This window comes from Neoarius graeffei, chromosome 17 (assembly GCF_027579695.1).
Source record: "Neoarius graeffei isolate fNeoGra1 chromosome 17, fNeoGra1.pri, whole genome shotgun sequence".
Lineage (NCBI taxonomy): Eukaryota > Metazoa > Chordata > Actinopteri > Siluriformes > Ariidae > Neoarius > Neoarius graeffei.
The window spans coordinates 28,128,047-28,152,933 of NC_083585.1; the positions used below are offsets into that span (position 1 = coordinate 28,128,047).

The following is a 24,887-nucleotide window of genomic DNA, read 5'->3' on the forward strand; positions in this document are numbered from 1 at the left end:
ATTATGTTGTCGGGTTGTCCGTGCGTCCGTCCCGAAACCTTGTGAACGCGATATCTCAAAGGCTAATGAAAGGAATTTCACCAAACTTTCACCATTTGTGCGCTTTGGGACAAACATGAACTGATTAGATTTTGAGATCAAAAGGTCTAAGGTCAAGGTCGCTGTGAGGTCAAATGTCTGTCCGAAAACCTTGTGAACACAATGTCTCCAAGGCGAATGAAAGGAATTTCACCAGACTTTCAATATTTGTGCATTTGGGGACAAAGATAAACTGATTAGATTTTGAGATCAAAAGGTCTAAGGTCAAGGTCACTGTGAGGTCAAATGTCTATCCGCGTGCATCCGTCCCAAAACCTTGTGAACGCGATATCTCAAAGGCTGATGACAGGAATTTCACCAAACTTTCACCATTTGTGCACTTTGGGACAAACATGAACTGATTAGATTTTGAGATCAAAAGGTCTAAGGTCAAGGTCACTGTGAGGTCAAATATCTGTCCGGAAACCTTGTGAACACAATATCTCCAAGGCGAATGAAAGGAATTTCACCAAACTTTCACCATTTGTGCATTTGGCGACACAGATAAACTGATTAGATTTTGAGATCAAAAGGTCTAAGGTCAAGGTCACTGTGAGGTCAGATGTCTTTCCGAAAACCTTGTGAACACAGTATCTCCAAGGCTTTTTTAATGCAAGTAATTTCAGCAGGTCAAGATTACTGTGAGATCAAATGTCCATCCCCAAATCACACCTTAATAAGGCGTGTAGTCTACCAGGCGGAGGAATCCCCATCGACGCTGTTGGCGTCGAGTTCTATCTACTGTAGTTTTTGTTTTTTTTTGTTAATCTATACAGAACCAGTCAAAATTTTCATCACCCCTTTTAATTCAGTGGTTGTTAATTAATTAGAAGTCACGTCATGTCTTAAAGTAATGATGGATGTCGTTTCTCTTTACTTAGTTGAGCGGTTCTTGACATAATATGGATTACTACAGTTGTGGAATAGGGTTATTTACGGTTTCGTATCATACACATTAAGAAGGCAGGAAATTGCACTGATTAACTTTTGACGAGGAGCAGTTGTTAATTGAAAAGCATTCCAGGTGACTACCTCATGAAGCTGGTTAAAATAATGGCAGTAGTGTGTAAAGCGTCATCAAGGTAAACGGTGGCTATTTTGAAGAATCTAAAAGATAAAACATTATATTTTTGTCTTGGACAGTTTTTTTTTTTGACCGCATAATTCCATGTATGCTCCATGTGTTGTTTCATAGTTTTGATGTCTTCGATATTGTTCTAGAAGATAGTCAAAATACAGAAAAACCTATGAATGGGTAGGTGTGTCCAAACTTTTGGCTGGTACTGTATGTAAATATGAAAATGTAATATTGTTTTCATAAAAAAAAAAAAATTGGTTCGTTCTAACCAAGCAGCATTGATTGGCCACAACACCCTGATCTCTGTGTGATCAGTACGAATGTGCTGTTCCTTCGAACGAGAGTTTCACACTGGAATCCACTTGAAAGTAATCTGTAAAAGTGACTGATTTGGTAAGGGCCTACGGTATGAAGAGACAGTGACTTGAGAATACCACGAAGGAAACAGCATCTGAGCTGAGTGAACAAGATGAGATTTGGGACAGCGAGGCAGTTTTGAATCCAAGTGGATGGATGTGAACATGTAGGGGGCAGAGCTGTGCCATACTGCGGTGCACTGTGTATTAACTTTCTGTACCTGTCGGCATGTGCATGTTTGTGTTTCAGGCTGTGGAGGAGCTACTAGCGTTTCTGGAGCTGGAGAAAAGCAGCTATCACATGGGTTTGAGCAGGGTAAGTAGTGACACATTCTCACTCTGATCACAGGCTTTTTTTTTTTTTAAATCCCATACTTTTATTCAACAATCCTCGATTATGGATCAGTGCATAGAACAAGCATTTGGCATACAGAATCAGGACAGGGATCAGTTCTGAACAGATGGTATGATTTCCATTTAGATTATGAAATCTTTTGGTTTCCCTCTATGCCACTGTCATCTGCCTCGAATCGATGCTGCTGACACCCCCCCCCCACACACACACACTTCACAGCTGGAGAAAACAGTGCAGCAGCCAATAGGGAAGCTGGGCCAAAAGGTTGTTCCTCCTCAGCCGTTCATTGATGCTATGATGAGACTGCCACTTTTGGAGCACGAAAACCAATTAAGAGACATTTGCGTCTCACAATTAGCAGTCATGACTTTGGCTAAGGCCTGGAAGTTTCTGCCGCACTCACTGATTCTCTATGTTTCGTGCAATTAAAGTTGAATTTGTGCCCTTTCCTACATGCACATTCTGAACGATACTGGCAGACAACAGCTGTGCATTTGGGACGTGCTGTACGCCAGTGAGTTACAACGAACGCCAGTCAGCTCAGTGGGATCACAGCAGCAAAGAAGGAAAGAAAGAAAGCCAATATAGCAGCAGGCTTATAAATTGCTGGTTTAAATGGGGGGGGGATAGGAAATGGGAATCTCTAGGACAATACGCAGACCACAAGTGGTGCAAATTTACTCGCATGTACAAAACCAAATGTGACAACTGCTTTCAGGTGTGTATAAAAGTATAATAGTAGCTACAGAGTGGCACAACAGAAAACCTTCACCTCATCAGTAGATCAAAGGTTCACAAATCCTGATGTCAAAGCCATCCATAGCTGGGAAGCAAAATTGGGCATGCTGTCTGGAGAGGTGGCGTTCTCTCTTCAGTCACAGTGGCGTGCTAATGGTGGGCTAATTCATGTAGAAGAGGGCGGATAGTGCTTTCTTCCCATTGTGTTATACTTCATTGTGATGCAGCAGTTCTTAAACCTGGCTTCATGTGTCTCGGAGGAAACGCGTGTTTGCCTTCACCCTCCCTGGTTGGTAGATGATGTTGATGGGTGAGAATTGGCAAGTGACCGGGCTGGGGAGAAAATTGGGGGGGGGGGGGGAACTCGAACTCATAAATTGCATTTCCACCAGAGGAATCAGGGACAGTATTTAGTTCATGCACCATCGTCCTAGAATCCTTGTTACTTCCTGCTCTAGAATTAGTTTTTGTGAAGCAGAACATCAGTGTGGGAGTTTGTCATACTGAACTGATTAGTACATGCTCCTGGTGGCATGCGTGCTCACAGTAAGCGGTGTAAAAAGTGCGAAATTGTCCTTTCTGTGCACAGCTGGATTAAAAAGCTCGGGTTAATGTTCATATCATATTTGTTCTTCGAGGCAAAAGCAAAAGAACAAAACTGCAGAATGATGAATTATAGCTATATTTTATTTCAGTTTGATGTTTAATAAGAACGATAAAGAGATGTACCCATTATCTCAAATTTTGCAAAAAAAAAAGTTCAAGCAGAGCATATGTGAGGTTTTTGTGCTGCAATTTGTCTGTGATGATAATGCCTTCCCACAAATGAGTCCAAAATCATTCATGGGTACAGACTTGAGTATTTGGGCCAAGTGTGAAAAACAGCTTGAGGGCATCAGCATGAATGAATTGATGGAGATCAGTGAACATCAGATTATTATGCTCAGTCCTTCCAGATGTAGGTAAGGAATGGAACACACAATGGAAGCTGTGTAGATGGAGACTATGTTTAGCCCTGTTTAGGACTGTAGCTGCTTGCGTTTAACCTTCTGATATATGAGCATTCTGATGTACAGCGGTGCTTGAAAGTTTGTGAACCCTTTAGAATTTTCTATATTTCTGCATAAATATGGCCTAAAACATCAGATTTTCACACAAGTCCTAAAAGTAGATGAGATCCCAGTCAAACAAATGAGACAAAAATATTATGCTTGGTCATTTATTTATTGAGGAAAATGATCCAATATTACATATCTGTGAGTGGTAAAAGTATGTGAACCTTTGCTTTCAGTATCTGGTGTGACCCCCTTGTGCAGCAATAACTGCAACTAAACGTTTCCCGTAACTGTTGATCAGTCCTGCACACTGGCTTGGAGGAAATTTAGCCCATTCTTCCATACAGAACAGCTTCAACTCTGGGATGTTGGTGGGTTTCCTCACATGAACTGCTCGCTTCAGGTCCTTCCACAACATTTCCATTGGATTAAGGTCAGGACTTTGACTTGGCCATTCCAAAACATTCACTTTATTCTTCTTTAACCATTCTTTGGTAGAACGACTTGTGTGCTTAGGGTCGTTGTCTTGCTGCATGACCCAACTTCTCTTGAGATTCAGTTCATGGACAGATGTCCTGACATTTTCCTTTAGAATTCACTGATATAATTCAGAATTCATTGTTCCATCAATGATGGCAAGCCGTCCTGGCCCACATGCAGCAAAACAGGCCCAAACCATGATACTACCACCACCATGTTTCACAGATGGGATAAGGTTCTTATGCTGGAATGCAGTGTTTTCCTTTCTCCAAACATAACGCTTCTCATTTAAACCAAAAAGTTCTATTTTGGTCGCATCCGTCCACAAAACATTTTTCCAGTAGCCTTCTGGCTTGTCCACGTGATCTTTAGCAAACTGCAGACGAGAAGCAATGTTGTTTTTGGAGAGCGGTGGCTTTCTCCTTGCAGCCCTGCCATGCACACCATTATTGTTCAGTGTTCTCCTGATGGTGGACTCATGAACATTAACATTAGCCAATGTGAGAGAGGCCTTCAGTTGCTTAGAGGTTACCCTGGGGTCCTTTGTGACCTGGCCGACTATTACACGCCTTGCTCTTGGAGTGATCTTTGTTGGTCGACCACTCCTGGGGAGGGTAACAATGGTCTTGAATTTCCTCCATTTGTACACAATCTGTCTGACTGTGGATTGGTGGAGTCCAAACTCTTTAGAGATGGTTTTGTAACCTTTTCCAGCCTGATGAGCATCAGCAACGCTTTTTCTGAGGTCCTCAGAAATCTCCTTTGTTCGTGCCATGATACACTTCCACAAACGTGTTGTGAAGATCAGACTTTGATAGATCCCTGTTCTTTAAATAAAACAGGGTGCCCACTCACACCTGATTGTCATCCCATTGATTGAAAACACCTGACTCTAATTTCACCTTCAAATTAACTGCTAACCCTAGAGGTTCATATACTTTTGCCACTCAGATATGTAATATTGGATCATTTTCCTCAATAAATAAATGACCAAGTATAATATTTTTGTCTCATGTGTTTAACTGGGTTCTCTTTATCTACTTTTAGGACTTGTGTGAAAATCTGATCTTGTTTTAGGTCATATTTATGCAGAAATATAGACAATTCTAAAGGGTTCACAAACTTTCAAGCACCACTGTATGAGCAATTTGTCCTTACAGCACCACGAGTGAAAATGCTCTCTCGAGTTTTTTTTTTTTTCTTTCCTCCTCGTCTCAGACATTATGACAAGATGAGCTTCGTGACCCATCTGACAAAGCCGTTCTGCTCAGATAACCATGCTGACCTTCAGCTGTCGGTACTAGAGCAGCCGTGCAACTTAGTGGGTGAAGGATTCAGGGCTGCTTGCTGACCCAAATTGGCACCCCTTGGTGTTGCTTAGTAGTTTCATCAGCACTCTTCATCATGGGTGTCAACACGTACTGCTCCAGCTAAGCAGTGTGTCCTAAAAATGTGTTGCGATGATGTGATTTAAAAATAGTTGTGTCAAGGGGTGTCCTAATAAATGAATTATGAAGTCTCGGTAGATTATATGGTATTGTTTCATTACCCTCCACTCATCTACAGGCTGCTGTGTGTCTTAATAAAAAAAACTGCAGAAATGTTGGCTGGTTTTGATCTATAGAGGAAACCTGCACTGTGGTGCAACGGCATATAAAAACTCAATCAAGAGACGTTTGCTGGCATCGTTACCGATGTAGGGTGATTTAATCAGCCGACACTCAGAACCTCTGCTCTGTGCTCTCGTCGTACTGGCTGTTAAATCCTTTGGGTAGTAATGCAGTTATACTGACACGTTTTTATTTCATACAAACGGAACATGTGAAATGAGAGAGGATGCTTGTTGCAGCTGGTGTGCTTTAGAGAAAGAACTCTCCGACTAGACACACAAAGAAGTCAAATCGCAGCGCTTGTTTTACGAGCTGTGGATCTCATAAATGTGCTCTCTTTACAGGTATTCTTCCGGGCAGGTGTTCTGGCTAAGCTGGAGGAACAGAGGGATCTGCAGACCAGGCGCAACATCACGCTCTTCCAGGCCACCTGCAGAGGCTACCTCGCCCGGCAAGCCTTCAAAAAGAGGAAGGTGAGTGCCGATAGAGCTTTTTAATTCTTCATCATCAGTGCCACCCCTTAAACATCTTATGGCAATAAAATACGATTCAGAATATGAGCAAAATGAGACTGCGTTATATTTTGTTCTTTGGGCTGCGTTTGAAGTGAGAGTCCTCTGCGGTGAGTGCACGTCCATCTGCTGTAGGACTGTTTGCCCATCAGGACTACATCAGGATTTCATCAGAGCAGCCTATAATAAATCCCCCTGGCTGTGCCCTCAGTTGGCAGATAACATTCAATCTGACTGTCTTCAGGGACACACTGCCTCTCACTCAGCCCTCCATCATGGCTGGATCGATCCCAGCTTGCTCGTGTCCTCTTTCACCCCCACCCTCACCCTCTGGTACCCTGTGTACATTTATGCCTCTGTTCACACTCTCTTTTGGTCGAAAATCAATACGAATGCATTTCTATGGAGATGTGTGCAAATGAAAAATAGTAGTCTAAAGACTACAGCAGAAAGTATGGAGTCATGTTTTCCCTTTTTGCCTCACGGAAATGGCGTTCGTTAAAATGGAGACGCACGTATTTTATCAATGAGAACAGAGTTATTTGTATGGTGAAAACGTTTCAGAAATATTTATGGTGTGAATTGATCTTGGACTATGAAGACGTTATTCTTGCACACCAGCTTTATCTGAAGTCTTCGGTCTTCCTTTCGTCAGTCTGTCATATTGAAAAAATAAAGTCCAGCACCAAGCCGTGATCGAACTCTCCCGCTATAACTGTCACTTTTTGTTCTGTTCTTACATGACAACTTTATTTATCACACGTACACTTTAGCACAGTGAAATGCCTCTCTGCATCCAACCCATCTGAAGCAGTGAGCACACACATGCACACATATAAGTGAACAATGAGCACAAGCACATACCCAAAGCAGTGAGCAGCTATGCTACAGCACCCGGGGCGCTGTTACTGTAGGGGTCTTGCTCAAGGGCACTTCAGCCCAAGGCCACTCCATGTTAACCGGGAGCACCCGGAGGAAACCCACGCAGACACGGGAAGAACATGCAAACTCCACGCGGAAAGGTCCCCATCGGCCGCTGGGCTCGAACCCAGAACCTTCTTGCTGTGCCGCTCAAAACATCACACGTTAGATACAGTGCTGAGCGTAAATGAGTACACCCCCTTTGAAAAGTAACATTTTAAACAATCTCTCAATGAACACAAACAATTTCCAAAATGTTGACAAGACAAAGTTTAATATAACATCTGTTCAACTTATAACGTGAAAGTAAGGTTAATAATATAACTTAGATTACACATTTTTCAGTTTTACTCAAATTAGGGTGGTGCAAAAATGAGTACACCCCACAACAAAAACTACTACATCTAGTACTTCATGACAGCACCAAGTCTTCTAGGCATGGAATGAACAAGTTGGCGACATTTTGCAACATCAATCTTTTTCCATTCTTCAACAATGACCTCTTTTAGTGACTGGATGCTGGATGGAGAGTGATGCTCAACTTGTCTCTTCAGAATTCCCCATAGGTGTTCGATTGGGTTCAGATCAGGAGACATACTCGGCCACTGAATCACTTTCACCCTGTTCTTCTTCAGAAATCCAACAGTGGCCTTAGATGTGTGTTTAGTCATGTTGGAAAAGTGCACGACGACCAAGGGCACGGAGTGATGGTAGCATGTTCTCTTTCAGTATAGAGCAATACATCTGTGAATTCATGATGCCATCAATGAAATGCAGCTCCCGACACCAGCAGCACTCATGCAGCCCCACATAAGGACACTGCCACCACCATGTTTCACTGTAGGCACCAGGCATTTTTCTTTGTATTCCTCACCTTTGCGACGCCATACAGTTTTGAAGCCATCAGTTCCAAAAACATTTATCTTGGTCTCATCACTCCAGAGTATAGAGTCCCAGTCGTCTTCATCTTTGTCAGCATGGGCCCTGGCAAACTCTCGGCGGGCTTTTTTGTGCCTGGGCTTCAGGAGAGGCTTCTTTCGTGGACGGCATCTATGCATGCCATTCCTCTGCAGTGTACGCCGTATTGTGTCACGGGAAATAGTCACCCCAGTTTGGCTTTCTACTTCTTTAGATAACTGCAGTGAACTTGCATGCCGATTTTCTTCAACCGTTCTCATCAGAAGACGCTCCTGTCGAGGTGTTAACTTCCGTGGACGACCTGGACGTCTCTGTTGCAGTTCCATCTTTCTTAAATTTTTGTACCACTTTTGCTACAGTATTCTGACTGATAAGTAAAGCTTTGCTGATCATCTTGTAGCCTTCACCTTTGTGGTGTCAAGAAATTATTTTCTTTGGGGAATTCTGAAGAGACAAGTTGAGCATCACTCTCCATCCAGCATCCAGTCACTAAAAGAGGTCGTTGTTGAAGAATGGAAAAAGATTGATGTTGCAAAATGTCGCCAACTTGTTCATTCCATGCCTAGAAGACTTGGTGCTGTCATTAAAAATCATGGAGGCCATATAAAGTACTAGATGGAGTAGTTTTTGTTGTGGGGTGTACTCATTTTTGCACCACCCTAATTTGAGTAAAACTGAAAAATGTGTAATCTAAGTTATATTATTAACCTTACTTTCACATTATAAGTTAAACAGATGTTATATTAAACTTGTCAACATTTTGGAAATTGTTTGTGTTCACTGAGAGATATTGTTTAAAATGTTACTTTTCAAAGGGGGTGTACTCATTTACGCTCCGCACTGTATGTTCAATTCTGCGTCTTTATTTTCTCTCAGTATGTTTCACTGTTAAATGACTATTTACTTACCATCGGAGTGTTCTGTTACTGCTTTGTGGTGTGGTGGTTTCATCAGTATTTTCACATACCTGCGTGTTCCTGTTTCTGAAAATGTAATCTACTTTGTAAAAAAAAATTCTACTAAAAGCCATATAACAGCTAGCCTGATGCGAGTAGCACAGTGCTATACGCAGACTTCAGCAAAACCTTTTTTTTTCATATGTAGGCTTTTTTCATTAATTTTTCTGTTCATGACATTGCCTCCATTGATATACATATCAGTAGTGTGCAGTCGTAAAGCACGACTTTAAACGCCGCCTGCATGTCCAGTGAAACCCTTTGTCTTGCGACTGTCAATCAGGAATAGGCTCCGCCCCGTTTTTCTGATTGTTACTGCCACTTGTTTGCTGGGTAACTGCAGATTAAAAACATTTTATCCTGGGTACTGTGAGTATTGGTGCAGGATATTATAGATAATCTTGGTGATGGTTCAGGCTGGTGCAGCGCTGCTGTGGAGGTTACATGGAACCTCATCCCTGTGGTTTAACACCGCTGTTTGTCTGAACATTTTTGTATGTGCATCTGTAAAAGGTTTCCACAATATCATTGTGTTTTTCAATCCACTTTTGTGTAAGGGAAGCAGACTGTAGTTTAAGTTTCTTGGTTAAATCCATCCAAGGTTGTGACATTTATTGGAGAGCAGAAGGATGCTGAAGTGGGCCTTTGTACCTGTTACTTTACCCACAAAACCTACTGGTGGACAGTGTTGGGCACGTTACTTTCAAAAAGTAATTAGTTATAGTTACTAGTTACTTTTCCCAAAAAGTAACTGAGTTAGTAACGGAGTTACTTTGTCATTAAAGTAACTAATTACCAGGGAAAGTAATTATTCCGTTACATTTTGTTACCCCCCCCCCCCCCCCCCCCAAAAAAAAAATCAAATTCAATTAGTGTAATCATAATAAAAGTGAATGTTAAATGTGTTTAATGACTGAAATGGACACTTAACAGAACCAATCAGTAACATTATCTACACTATATTAATATTTTTGTGGGACAATGTGAGAAGACATCAAATTTAATATATTTTTGTAGTTATTAAAATTGTTACTAATTACTGGCCACTGACGAGGACAAACGCTTTGTTCCTCGACATAATGTGCATTGCACGTAGACATTTTTGCCTTTTATTTCAAGTAATGAAAAGCAATGGCTGTATTTCCAGTTTGAACGCGCAGTGTTGGGCTGACTGCTCGCCATCACTGTGTCTTCTGATTGAAAGCATGCGCAGTAGTGCAGTAGGCGTGGCCTACCTACGTATGTTGTCCAAATCTACTCTGATTGGCTTACTGTGCCGTTGTCTCGCGTCTCCCTGCCCCTCACGAAAGCAGAGTGAAGAAAGGCTGAACGAGCATGTGCCAGATGAGAACAGCTTTAATAAAGTAACGCAAAGCATTTTATTGTAAGTAACGGGAACGGCGTTATAACGATGTAAAAAGTAATTAGTTAGATTACTCGTTACTAAAAAAAGTAACGCCGTTTATTTCTAACGCCGTTATTCCCATCGCTGCTGGTGGAACACATTTTCTTCACAAGGCTTTTTCAGAGAAGGAAGTGTGTGAAAAGCCTGCCTGTGGTGTGAAGTTTATTTGTAGTCTTCTGCTAATTAAACAGTGTGTTTGGATGCAGGCAGGATGAGGAACGCTGCTCAAGAACTGTAATGGTTTTTCATTAATGCTGGGATCCGACTACACCAGGGCTATTCAAATACATTTGCAGGGGGGCCAAACTAGAAAATTACAAGATTTGTGAGGGCCAGACAGAAAATTGATATCAGCTAAAGGCAATTAAAATATACTATACTAAGGTACATAATATATGAAATAAAATAAGGTACATTATTCTTTTCCTTTATTATGAAATATAATGAAAACGGTACTTTTTTTAATAGATGAGGACACGTTGTCTTTCATTTTTTGGTCAACAATCCTTTTGTCAACAACCGCCAGCATGTAGTTTCTGACTCGGTGAAGGGTCTTTTTTTTTTTTTCTTGTCAGTATCCACGCCACTCGTAGAGATGCAATCAAAGCTCTCTTGTTCTGTGCAAAAGCCACCAATTGCACGCTGACTTTGTTCAAAAGAAGTTACCAGTCTGTCTATTCTCCTTCGTCTGTCCTCGGAGCCCTCTCGGTATTGCTCAGAAAATGAAGCATGTTTCGTTGTAAAATGTCTCTTCACGTTGTACTCTTTGGCCACAGCTACAGATTCGTTGCACAATAAACACACAGGTCTATCGCTTGCCATAGTTGGCAAAGTAAATAAGTACTTTTCAGTCCATTCGCTTTGAAATTTACGGTTTTCTCTGTCAACTTTGTGATGTTGCTTGGACACTGCCATGTTGCCACTGCTGTAGCTGCATGGAGTGTCACATGGCGAGAATGAGTGAGTGTTTGTCACCATGGAGATGACCTGTACTCTGGTCTGTGCCAGAGCGGTAGAGAAAACTGTGCACCGCGGCAGATACGTAGATATGTTTTTTGTTTTGTTTTAAAAAATCTGCCGCGGGCCGGATTAAATTTCAATCGGGCCAATTTCGCCCCCGGGCCGCTATTTGAATAGGCCTGGACTACACAATACATACATATATATACTTTGTCTTTCACAATGGTCACAATGTCATTAGGCAGTCCTAGTGCTATAAATTCTTGCTGTGTCTTGGTCAGAAGACTGGCAGCACAAGTTTGACCCCGACGAAGCATCGTTCACGTCCTTGCGTGTCGTCATGTGGGAGGGTAAAGAAATTGTCAGTCATGGCTATCAAGGAACGCGTTGTTAAACTGCAAGAAAATTCAGACGTGCTAGACTTTTCATCTGGGTGTCATGGGGCGTCCCAGGTGCCACATCGCCGTTCTTTGTTTATGTCAAGAATCTAATTACTCCTGACAAGCCGTCATGTCCCCGCCATTCCTCCAGTAGGAATCTCTTAAAGAAACCTTCCTTCAATCTCAAGATCTGTAGATCTTTGTATTATTGCTGCTCCTCAACTGTGGAACAACTTACCAGAAGACAGCAAGGACTGTACTAACATCGACTGCTTTAAACGAAAACGCAAGACAAGACGCATTTGTTTAATCAGGCCTTTGAATTGTAACTCACGGAAATGACACCAAGTCCATCATCATCATCATGTCACACTACAAGGCCAGTCCATCATTCCCAACGTTCATATTGAGGCCTAATGCTGGAAATGTATCGGCCACAATAAAACCGTGTCAAAATCGTGCCGAATACGATTCGTGTGGTCTGATCCTGGCACAATTCTGCCCGAGACTGTTAAATTGAAGGTTGTCGTGCTAACTGAAAAAACAGCAAACTGCCACAAATTGCACTTAATTTTCTTGTCCTCTTTTCTATTTGAGAGCTCCTGAAGCTTGGATTGCAGCTCTTGAAATAGAGACGTTTCCAAAAGAACATGGGTCTCCGTCTCTTTTAGTGGTGGAGCAATAATAGCTCTGATAGACCGGTCATTACAGAGAAATTTTAGCTGAGAGTCATGCAACTTTTATGTCCTGATTGAAAACTCTGAATGGGATTGATGGAAAAAAAAAAAACTTTCTGAACAAGGTTGTCTCTTGTGGAGAAAGAAAGGAAATGATGACATGTGTTCACGTAATAATTTTAATTGCAAATCCTGTTTAGCCTTTCTGGAACCTCCTTTTTTTTAATTTTTAAAAACCCCACTCCGAAAGAAGGGGCATACTGGTTTACCTCTGTCCGTCTGCCTGATATACCCTTTTTCTCAGCAACCACAAATCATAGCCACTTGGCACTGAACTTCAGCTTGGGGTTCTATACCATGTGTACCGTTTTCAGGTCTGTCGCACATCAACTTCCTGTTTACCGACTGAATGTACGGTATTTACGAAACATATAGCGTGGATTTACAAAATTTTCGTAACATTTTTCTCAGCGAATACAAATCACAACTGCTTGATATTTTGTACCGAGCTTCAGCTTGGGGTTTTATCCTGTGTATACCATTGTCTTGTCGCACATCGACTTCCTGTTTACTGACTGAATGTATTTACGAAACTTATAGGGTGGATTTACAAAATTTTTGTAACACTTTTCTCAGCAACTACAAATCACAAATGCCTGATATTTGGTACCGAGCTTCAGCTTGGGGTTCTATACCGTGTATGCCGTTTTCAGGTCTGTCGCACGTCAACTTTGTTTGCCGACTGAATGCATTTATGAAACATATAGCGTGGATTTACAAAATTTCCGTAACATTTTTCTCAGCAACTACAAATCACAACTGCTTGATATTTGGTACCGAGCTTCAGCTTGGGGTTCTATACCGTGTATGCCGTTTTCAGGTCTGTCGCACGTCAACTTTGTTTGCCGACTGAATGCATTTATGAAACATATAGCGTGGATTTACAAAATTTTCGTAAGACTTTTCTCAGCAATTACAAATCACAATTGCTTGATAGTCAAGTCAACTTTATTGTCAAATATGCTATACATGCTCAACATACAGCACAGATGAAATATCAGTCCTCTCTGACCCACGGTGCAAACAGGCAATGCAATAAATAAAAATAAAAATAGAATAATTGAAAAAAAAACCCAATACAATTTGGTACTGAACTATTACTGAAGAATCCTATTTCAAAATGACGGTTTACCAGGATGCTGTTTGAAATCCCTGGGGAGAGACACGGCTCTACTTACTTGTTTCAGGGTTAATTATTTGTTGAAGTCAACATTCATAATAAGTGTCCTATTCCTTCGATTGCTTGCATTCTGATATAAGCGAGAGCGGGGGGATACGTAAGTGAGCAGGAGCTCAGAGTTGATCTTGTTTTTTGTTTGTTTTTTAGTGCTTTACGTCATACAGGAGGAAATATTTTTGAGCAGACTTTGAAACTGTAGAACCTAATGACAGCCATTTTATTCCCATGTCTGAATCCTTGTGTTTCCTTTGTGAATCCTTTGCCTCAACCCTGCTGACAGAACTGCGTCCAATTCATAGTGTCTGTTGTTACAAAAACGTGACTGTGGAAGCTAATATGTATGTAGGTGCCTGTCAGAAGCGTGCATGCACATAAAAGCTACCTGCTGCTTCACATTCGAGTTCAGACGAGCTCAGGTCCATGTGTGTGGGACCATTTGAGAGCGAGCAGATACAATTTTGTTGTGTTAAGGCTCTTGCTGTGTGACAGATTACCTGAAGGCCATTACCAGCTCTTACAACCACGAGCTGAATTTTGCCACTCTAATTGGATTTCCAGATAATCTGCTCTCATTGAAGATACGCATGTTTCAGCAGCCAGGAAACATTATAGCAGTTTAAATTAGCTTCTGAGTGGTATTGATGTGCAGTTTAATTACCCGCAAGGGTTTGGGATCTGCTTCGCAGTCCAGCATTGAGTAACTCTCTCAGCAAGAAGATAGGCTTTTCTATAGCATGAAGGCTCCATAGATCCCAAGCCCAGAGATTTGGACCTTCGTCCACTTGGGGGTTATCTTCCTGCTTTCTGCTGCACTGGAGCTGGACAGAGCTGCCGTTCCTTCCTCATTCCGAAACAAAGCTCTATGTAATGACAGATGAACATGAAGAGTGAACTAAATTCTTCTCCTTTTTGCATCTTTTTCCCATGTCTATGTGGGATCGATGCGGATAGGTTGAGCTGATAGGGTTACGGGCCCAACATTGGAAGCTTGGCGGTGCAGAGGTGCGACCCCCAGACCCTCTGATCAGTAACTCAGAGCTTTAATTATTAAGAGGTTCTGTGGCAGAAATCTGGCAGCAGTGCAAAAATGGTTTCCTCCTCTTAATGTTCTGGGGAAAAAAAGTCAATCACTTCAAGCTGTTAGTTTTTTGGGTATTTATTTTTCTACGTATTCTCTATGCTTGAAGGTGAGTCTAATGTTTTCTTTTACATTGTTTAATGCGAGCAGGTGTCACAAAACTATATAATTTTTCTACACGCTCTCCATTTTGCTCAGTGCAAATATTTCAGTGCTTACAGCAGATACGCAGAACCTTTATTTATAAATAAATTTCTGAGTGGATAGTATCTCCATCCTTGACTCTTGTATGCTGCATAAATGGGAATAAAAAATATGTTTTTGAGAGTTAAAATCGACCGCAAAGTTGGTATTCGAGCTGCCCCGCTGAGCCAGCCAGCCCTGAGTGCGTGACGTCACAGCGGTAACCGGTTTTAAGGCCGAGGCCTTTTACAGCTACAGACCAAAGTCATATAAATAAACATTTATGGTGAAAGTAAGAAATCCCGTTACCGACTTGCTCAACTAAGACTGATTTGACTTCATTGATTGTGGGTTGACTCTCATTAAAACAGGATAGGTGTTATAACTTATGCAACACACATGTACATGCATGCATTTTCACTGATAAAACGTAAAAGGCTCATTAAATAATCAGATGAACTGAGACAATCACATTCTGAAGCAAATTAAATAATCTTATACCACTAACTTAAACACGCAATACAAGTTACATGTATTAATCTAAATGCAGGGAAACGACAAGTGTTGTTTTTGTGAATTTTTTCTTTTTTTTGTATCCAAATGAGAGTCGGAGCTTACCTGTCTGTGTTCTCGCTTCTTGAAGGCCGATCTTGTGGCCGATTGTTTTGAAACAATCTGACTTTCAGTTGTTCGTTCAGTTCTCCGTTCATTCGCTTCTTCCACATCAGGGTGAGTTGGCAGCAATATCCAGTGGAGAAAATCAGACGGCTGCTCCACTCATTCACTCCATACTGTGTATTCTGCTCGGTTCAGGCAATTACTAAAACCCAGGACGGAACGGGACGTCACTGGTTTTAGCAACAACCGTGGGGAGGTCACTGCCCGAGCGATATGTCACGTCCCGGGTTTTACCAACAACCCTCGGCTAACTCCGGAAGAACTGGTGCAACTGAACTCACTTTAAAAAAAATAAAATAAATACTTTCCTTTTCTTGTTTTCTTTTTCTTTAATTGTTGGTACTGCACCCTCTTTCAATACGGGCTTATAGCCAATGCTCCTCAACAGATCAGAGGTGTCGTACGAGTCTTCAGTAAAATGTGCAGAGCAGAGGTGCGACCACTTCATAGCCGCCCAATGTGCCCATGAACTTCTCGCAAAACTCGTCCAAATCTTTGCAGTTTGAACATTCTTGGGCCATGAATGCAACGTAAATCCACCTTCTGTTGTGTTGCTGCACCCGCCAGCAGCACATCTACGTGGCATGGTGATAAATTAGCTCAAAATGAAGGATCGGAGTTGCAGTCAGCTCTGTGTTTTAGTATAGCGGAAATGGCGGTGAGACCAATAGACTTCCTGCTGTGACGTTACGGACGTCAACATCATTCACTCAGACCGCTACCTAAATCACTTTAATTGTAAAAATTACGCTATTAGATTTATTGTTAACGCTTCAAACTATTCCTGTGCCATTCTTGAGATCTCAAGGCATTTATAAACGAAAGCGAGGCCATGGCTCTGCGTACATGCTTTAACAAGTGTCTGGATTCCTCTTGAAAAAATTGGTTCAATTCTAATATACATCATATGGCCAAAAGTATGTGGACGGCTGCCCATCGGACTCTGAGGGGGGTTTAGTCCAATAATCTCCACTCTTCTGGGAAGATTTCACGAGATTTCGGAGTGTTGCTGTGGGCATTTGTGCTCATTCAGCCACAAGAGCATTCGTGAGTTCAGGCACTGATGTTGGGCGATGAAGCCTAGGTCTCAGTTGGCATTCCAGTCCATCCCAAAGGTGATCATTGGGGTTGAGACCAGGGCTTTCACACCAGCCTTGGCACACCATGTCTTCATGGACCTTGCTTTGTGCACAGGGGCATTGTCATGCTCGAACAGCTTTGGGTCCCTTAGTTCCAGTGAAGGGCAGTTCTTAATGCTGCAGCATACAAAGACCTCCTGTACAGTTGCGTGCTTCCAACTTTGTGACAACAGTTTGCGGAAAGGCTCACACATGGGTGTGATGGTCAGGTGTCCATACATTTTTGACCATATAGTGTTATAATCTTGTACAAGGTTTACATTTGGCTCACCCTCCTAGTTGGAACTGCTGATTTGAGAGTTCCACAGCTGCTCCTTTTTACTGTATGATGTGTTTTACTTTACTTGTTTCAACAAGTCGTATTTTAAGACAAATTTATTAAATAACAAAATAGGAGTAGGATTGTTTATGCTGGTATTTCTGTAAGGTTATATCAGCTGGATGTTCAGTTTTGTTTTGTTTTTTTATATGTTGCAAGTCTGTGCTCCAACCGCCATGTTACGATGTTGCAGATCCAAGACCTGGCCATCCGCTGCATCCAGAAGAACATCAAGAAGAACCATGGCGTGAAGGACTGGCCCTGGTGGAAGCTCTTCACCACCGTACGGCCTCTCATCCAAGTGCAGCTCAGCGAGGAGCAGATTCGTGGCAAAGACGTATGTTACTGCTTATTTATCAGCCACCCCCAACCCAATGCAGGTTCTCTTTGTTTTGTGATCCTTTCCTCTCGTGTTCTATCACTACCAATCTCAGTAAAGCCCTGTCCCAAATAGCACAGTAAACCCTCTATGATGATGCAGACAAAGTGTGGTCCCGTTGTACGCTAATCATTGAGGGTCATTGCTCACTAAATTATGACTAGTCAAACTTTTGTCATTTCCAAAGATACATTCAACATAGCAATGATTATCAAAGATTATGTACGGCACAAAGGTGAAATTACTCGGGGGGCGTCGTGGCTCAGGTGGATAAGGCGCCATACCATAAATCCGGGGACCCGGGTTCGATTCCGACCCGAGGTCATTTCCCGATCCCTCCCTGTCTCTCTCTCCCGCTCGTTTCCTGTCTCTACACTGTCCTATCCAATAAAGGTGCAAAAAGCCCAAAAAAATATCTTTAAAAAAAAAAAGGTGAAATTACTTGCTTACAGCCTGTGCAGTAGCTTCATATCAAATGATAAATAATCTATAGGCGAAATTGCATTATTTATTGTGTTCGGTTTTTATTTGTTAGTTATTTCACATTTCGGAATCATGTTAATATATTCTTCTTCGTTGTTTTCCACCATTTGAAATGATTGGTGCTATTCATGTGTTTAAACTGCCTCAAAACAGAAATGGGAAATGCTTCATACACAGCTGAGAGGGTGCCAAATATCTCTTTATCTGTGTCTGTTTCTCTCCATGGATTTGTCTGTTCTCTCGGTTTTGTCTCCATTTCTTTCTCTCTGCTCATGTCTGCCAACATCTCTCAGGATCCACCTTCTGAACGGAGTCCTTTCCAGACACTTCAAAAGCACTAAATCGTTGCACCATGTTTAGGTTTTGGCATTTGACAGTGGCAGAGCTGCACATAAAGCCTATGTGGATGGTCCCTGTTACTTGCTCTTCCCTGTCGTAGTCCCTCCTGAATTCCAGCCTCTCAGAATTCGTTTAGTCTCAGCCAAAGCCCCTCGGCCCCTTTGATTCACGTCTCTGCATTTTTATCTCCGTGTGACTGTAGAAAAATGTGTGTGAATACATTACCTGTGTACTTTCAGCCTGCTGGCTCTTTTGGGATGCGTCGTGGCACAGAGATGTTACTTGGATCAAATGCAGCTCCTCCTCTTGTGGGAGACTGAAGTGAGCCAATAATTCAGCAGGTGTATACGTATTTATGTGTTGCACGTCCACTTGGCTGCGTCCTGCTGAATTTTGTGGTCAAGTAGTGAGGCGTGCTGCTGACTCTAGCTCAGGGCAGCCTGATTTAACAGAAACGGTGCGAACTCCTTTAGCCAGACAGTATGCAGAGCCACACCTTCTTCAGCATTCAGGTGAGAGAAGAAGAGGCTGGAGGAAAGAGTGCAGAGAGGAGAAGTTCCTTTTTATATATATAATATGTCCTTTCTGTTAAATTGTCCATCAGTTGAGTGTCTCTGATGAGGATTGTGTGTTGTTTATGAGCTTCCTGTCTGGAGGAACTTCCTGTCTCCTAATTTTGTGTCTTTTTTTTTTTTTTTTAAAGGAGGAGATTCAGCAGCTGAAGCTGAAGCTGGAGAAAGTGGAGAAGGAGAGAAACGAGCTGCGACTCAACACTGATCGTTTAGAGAGCAGGGTGAAGTTACATTACATTATTATTACATTACAGACATTTAGCAGACACTCTTATCCAGAGCGATGTACAACAAACCCAGAGCAGCCTGGGGGGCAGTTGGGGGTTAGGTGCCTTGCTCAAGAGCACTTGAGCCATTCCTGCTGGTCCAGGGAATCGAACCGATGATCTTTTGGCTTCTCTAACCATTAGGCTTTCCCCACACGCGTTGGAACACAAGTTCATGCAGATTTCACTGCTCGTATCCAGGTTTCAACAAAGGCTGGATTAGGGCAACTGCTAAGATGCTAATAAAGGCAGCCATCCATCCATCCCCCCCCCCCCCCCCCCCCCCCCCCCCCCCCGTGCAGGGACACAGGCAAGCTGGAGCCTATCCCAGCTGACTAGAGGCGAGGTTAGGGTCAGGTCATCGCAGGGCTGACGCACCGAGACAAACAACCATTCACAATCGCACCTACGGTCAATTTAGCGCCACCAATTAGCCTAACCTGCATGTCTTTGAACTGTGGAGGAAACCGGAGCACCCGGAGGAAACCCACACAGACACGGGGAGAACATGCAAACTCCGCACAGAAAGACCCTCGCCGGCCACTGAGCTCGAACCCAGAACCTTCTTGCCATGAGGCAACAGTGCTAACCATTATACCACCTGCTAATAAAGGCATTTTAGCAATATTAAATTATTATTAATATTATATGCAACCAATTAGACAGCTGATGAAGACTCATGATTTAATGCACGAAAAAAAAAACCAAACCAATATCTGAGCTTAGCTGTATTGCTGTGATTTGATGTTTAATGGAAGAAGCCATGATCATGATTAAAACATAATCAACAATTACGTAGCCCCGGGTCAGAATGCGAAGTTCCAGATTATTTTTAGAAAATCTTTTGATTGCGCGCACACGCACAGCCTCAAATGACATAGCTAAAATGCTAACAGCTTCGTGTCACATATCTAAAGCATGATGTTGAGGTTCAACACCGGACTTATTCACAACAATCTGAGGTCATTTGAGGCAAGGCCACTGTATGGTAAGTGCCTGCATTTCTGTGTTTTAGATCACAGAGCTGTCATCAGAGCTAGCTGATGAAAGGAACACGGGCGAGTCTGCCTCTCAGCTGCTCGAGTCCGAGACCTCCGAGAGACTACGGCTGGAGAAGGACATGAAAGACCTTCAGGTATCTGCAGAACTGCTATGACACTTTGCAGTAGAGTTGAAATTTGACAGAATAATTTCTAGGGCAGCGCCTCGTCTTGGAGTGTTGTAAATGCACTGGGATAATAAATAATCGTAATATTAATCGTAAATAACACTGTGTGGACTAGGGTGCATCAGTTGCCCTCACTTTCATAAAATCTGATGCATTTTTGTTTGGGTGTTCCTTTTCACCAATAAAGACATCCTGTAACATTTTTTGACCATATTCAAAAGTCTAATAGTGGCACCATGAGGTTCATTTTTTTGCCAAAAAACGCTTATTTTATGTTTGAATCACAATGTTGGACTCCATTTATTGATTTCTTGTGAGCCAGAGATCGTGTTAAGAACCTTTGCAAGGGATTGAGAAGCATTAATGTGATTCATAATACATTTGTATTGTTTAAAAGTAGTTGAACAATGATTCAATGAACAGCTAAAACTCAAACTGTGCTTGATGATATATTTAGAATATGTACTAAAAATGTGTATCTAAGATATTTGGTATACTCTATAAGGTGCCATACACTACGTTCAGACTGCAACCTGAAACGACCCATATCCGATTTGTTGTGAAATCCGATTTTTTTGTTAAGCCGTTCACATTACCAGTTATATGAGACTTGTATGCGATCTCCAATATGAACGGAAAACGACCCAAAAGTGTCCCGCATGCGCAAATTGACACGTAATAAGCACATCTACGTAATACATAAACAAAAAAAAAAGCGCACTCTTCAAGTTTAATGATTTCTTTTTTTGTTTGTTTGTTTAATTATCTGATTAGTGTTAAAGTGTGAGGTCTCGTGTGTGTTTTTGTTTCTGAACTGAAATGAAAACGTGTAGCCTGGTAACGAGGGTTGACTCCTAAATGTCTCTCTAATTTCTATATAAGTGCACTACATGTTACTAGGAAGTAATGGATTTTTAAACTCTATATAGTGCACTCGAGCTTCAGTAGGCAGTCATTTGGGATACGGCCGCTGTATTACCAAACTCTTAATTCAGGCTTAATAATTTGCACATATTTATTTCGTCATATTAATAAACTTTTTCGACATTTTTATAAATATTTATTTAGATTGTTTATAGCCAGCTGAATTCTGCAACTTCTCTCAGCGCTGGCTCAAGGTGCAGAAACACCAGTGCAGTTTGCGATGGAGATGAGGCGAGACCTGGCGATGTGGTTTTTGTGGCGGCGGCGGAACTCACACAATAATCTGATTAATGTGGGCAGCAGACTAATGAGACCGAAGGTGTCAAATTACTGGAAATTTCCAGAACAATCTTATCTTGTAATACAGGATGGTTTAAGTTATAAATCAGTTATAGAAACTGTTTTATTTAATCAGGCTAACAGATCAACATCCAGGTCCCTACCAAATCCACCATTAGCTTGATCAATTCTATAAAAGTCTATTTAAATTCTGAAAACTGTACAAATGTTGTTGTTTTCCACCAAAGAGGCGGGATTAGCCAACGCAGAATAGTGACGTTTGTCTCTTGTTGATGACGTGTAGGTCGCATGAATGCGACCTGTCCGGTCAGACTGCAGTCGCATGTGAAAATATCGGATATGCATCGGATTTAGGACCACATATCCAAGCGGCCTGGCTCGCATGTGAAAAAATCGGATCTGTGTCGTTCAGATTGTCAATAACAAATCAGATACAGGTCGCATATGGGCAGAAAAATCGGATATGGGTCGTTTCAGGGTGCAGTCTGAACGGAGTCATAATGTTTCATGAAAAGTGATCGAAATTGTCATAAAAGTCATAGCAGCTTTTTCCATAACTTTGAGCTCCTGGTGCCACCATTAAACTTATGAATTTTGTCAAAATATTTCACCCAGTGTGTTTTCTTACCAAAAGGAACATAAAAACAAAAATGCATCATGATCGGAGGAACTTTTCATTTTTAGGGGGCAACTGATGCACCGTAGTGTGTGTGCACACTAGGAAGCTACAAGTGACTCCTATGTGGGGGTGCTACCGTATGACTGCTGCGGTTATTTCTTGTGGGTGTGTACTGTCCAGGTTTTTAATGTTCAGTTAAGTGGTAAATCGAATGCAGTGGTGTTGTATAATGTCAAACTTTCCTGTACTCTGAATTAAATGCTGCTCATCACCCTGGAGCTGTGATGCCTCTGTGGCACAAACATTAAGACACGAATCGGTGCACATCACTTGCAAGTTTGATCGCAGGGTTAGACAGAAGGTGTTTTTGTGTGTGGGAGAAGGAGAGAGGCTCTGTACTTGTCTCTGCTGATGGTGTATGTACACTACATATTTATTTTTTGCTCGTTTGGTTAAGTTGGCCTGTGAGGTACAAAGCTCTTCTTTTCGAGCAGATGGTATTTACCAGATTCAAGAACCTGTGTGTGTGTTTGCATGCGTCAGGCCAAGTTCGACACTATGAAGAAGCAGATGGAGTCTATGGAGATGGAGGTCATGGAGACTCGGCTCATACACGCCTCCGAGCTTAACGGAGAGATGGACGACGATGACACAGGCAAGGGACAGTACTTCTTGCTCAAAGCACTCAAGCATATATGCAACACACACCACTGCCATTTCACTATAACGGTGTAGGCTGTGAGTGGGAATGAATTATGTGGCCAACTTTTCAACTAATAGCATTCTTCATGAAAAGGAGCAGATGGGTGATATTTTTAGTATAAGCATTAAGGCATGCTGTACATCTTTTTTTTTTTTCCACCCAGCTATCCATTTTTGTTTGTTTTAAACTTTTTCCGAGCATCCTGACAGTTAATTACCCCAGAAAGAATATCAGCACTGAGTTTCTCTGTGTAATCTCTAACAAGGTGACACTTGTAGAGAGATTTTGGATCTTGTCCTTCATTCAGACCATTTTAAGCTCCTTTATACAACCCCTGGCAAAAAGTATGGAATCACCAGTCTTGGATGAGCACACATTCAGACGTTTTATTCTGTAGAACAAACTGAGATCACAAACATGATACAATAATAAAGTCATTCCAAAGTGCAACTTCTTGGCCTTCAGAAACCCTAAAATAAACGAAGAAAAAGCATTGTGATAGTCAGCAAATGTTACTTTTATAGACCAAGCACAGGGAAAAAAATATGGAAATCACTCAATTCTGAGGAAAAAATATGGAATCACTCAATTTTCAGGTAGAAAATAAGGACTCGCCCAGTCAATTTCCTTTCCCTAAATTGACACCTGCCTCAGATTAGATCTGCAGTTAGAAACAGCGCAGTTATCACACCTTGGAGGGCTGCTGGACCAAGTGGACTGGCAAGAATCATGGCTCCAACAAGAGAGATGTCTCTTGAAACAAAAGAGAGGATTGTCAAACTTCTTAAAGAAGGTAACTCTTCACGCATGGTTGCCAAAGATGTGGGCTGTTCACAGTCAGCTGTATCTAAGATATGGACCAAGTACTGTACAAACAGCATGGGAAGGTTTTTAAAGCCAAGCGTACTGGTAGACCAAGGAAGACATCAAAGCGTCAAGACAAAAAACTTAAGGCCATATGTCTTGAAAACCGAAAAAGTACAACAAAACAAACGCAGCATAAATGGGAGGAAGCTGGAGTCGATGTATCAAGTTTTCAAATCAAATCAAGTTTATTTGTACAGCGCTTTTAACAATAAACATTGTCGCAAAGCAGCTTTACAGAATTTGAACGACTTAAAACATGAGCTAATTTTATCCCTAATCTATCCCTAATGAGCAAGCCTGTGGCGACGGTGGCAAGGAAAAACTCCCTCAGACGACATGAGGAAGAAACCTCGAGAGGAACCAGACTCAAAAGGGAACCCATCCTCATTTGGGCAACAACAGACAGCCTGACTATAATATTAACAGTTTTAACAGGTATAACCCTCAACTGTCCTCATGGGGCCGTCCTTCACAGGAGTGGGGCGATAAAACTCCGACCAGACACAGGGCACCAGGATGGATCAAGCAGGTCCGAGGGGCAGAAGAGGCCAGCATCTCAATCCCAGGATCAACATGTAACTCAGAGGGACAGATGGGGGGGGGGGGGGGAGAGAAAGAAAACATGTTGTTAGGTATGCCCTAAAAATGACAAGTATTAAATCTGTGTGGTAGGCTCGCAGAGACGAGAGTCTTTACATCAGGCATGACGCACAATGGCATGTTAATATGGTAAAAAATATATCATGACCTGCTCTGGCTGGATGCTTGATTGGGTGATGGGAGCACACTCCTCAGCAATGATGAGATGCAGATGGGACCCTTAGGCCTGGCCAAGACAATTCAGTTACATTTCACCGGGTCTGGGACATGCGACAGAATGTCTGACGGCCGATTCCCTGCAGGCTACGATAGCCAGTCGAGGTCCCCACCGTCTCCACCAAAAGATTTCCTGTTGACTCCATGTAACTCAAGTATGTGACCGAACCGTGAGAAATCGCCTAAAGGAAATGGGATTTTCATCTAGGAAAGCTAAAAGAAAACCATCATTGACACCTAAACAGAAAAGAACAAGACTACAATGGGCTAAGGAGAAGCAATCATGGACTGTGGATGACTGGATGAAAGTTATCTTCAGTGATGAATCACGAATC

General features: G+C 42.0%; 1 protein-coding gene across 5 annotated transcripts in view; it reads left to right on the forward strand.

Moving 5' to 3' along the window:
* The window catches only part of myo18ab (myosin XVIIIA b), a 257,442-nt gene that overhangs the window by 179,166 nt on the left and 53,389 nt on the right, over positions 1-24,887 (forward strand). For all 5 annotated transcript variants that reach the window (XM_060943952.1, XM_060943953.1, XM_060943949.1 and 2 more), the window contains 6 exons: positions 1,763-1,828; positions 6,095-6,223; positions 17,310-17,453; positions 19,021-19,110; positions 20,171-20,290; positions 22,710-22,821. In XM_060943952.1, the coding sequence (XP_060799935.1) occupies positions 1,763-1,828; positions 6,095-6,223; positions 17,310-17,453; positions 19,021-19,110; positions 20,171-20,290; positions 22,710-22,821 (661 nt within the window). The remainder of the gene's footprint in view (positions 1-1,762; positions 1,829-6,094; positions 6,224-17,309; positions 17,454-19,020; positions 19,111-20,170; positions 20,291-22,709; positions 22,822-24,887) is intronic.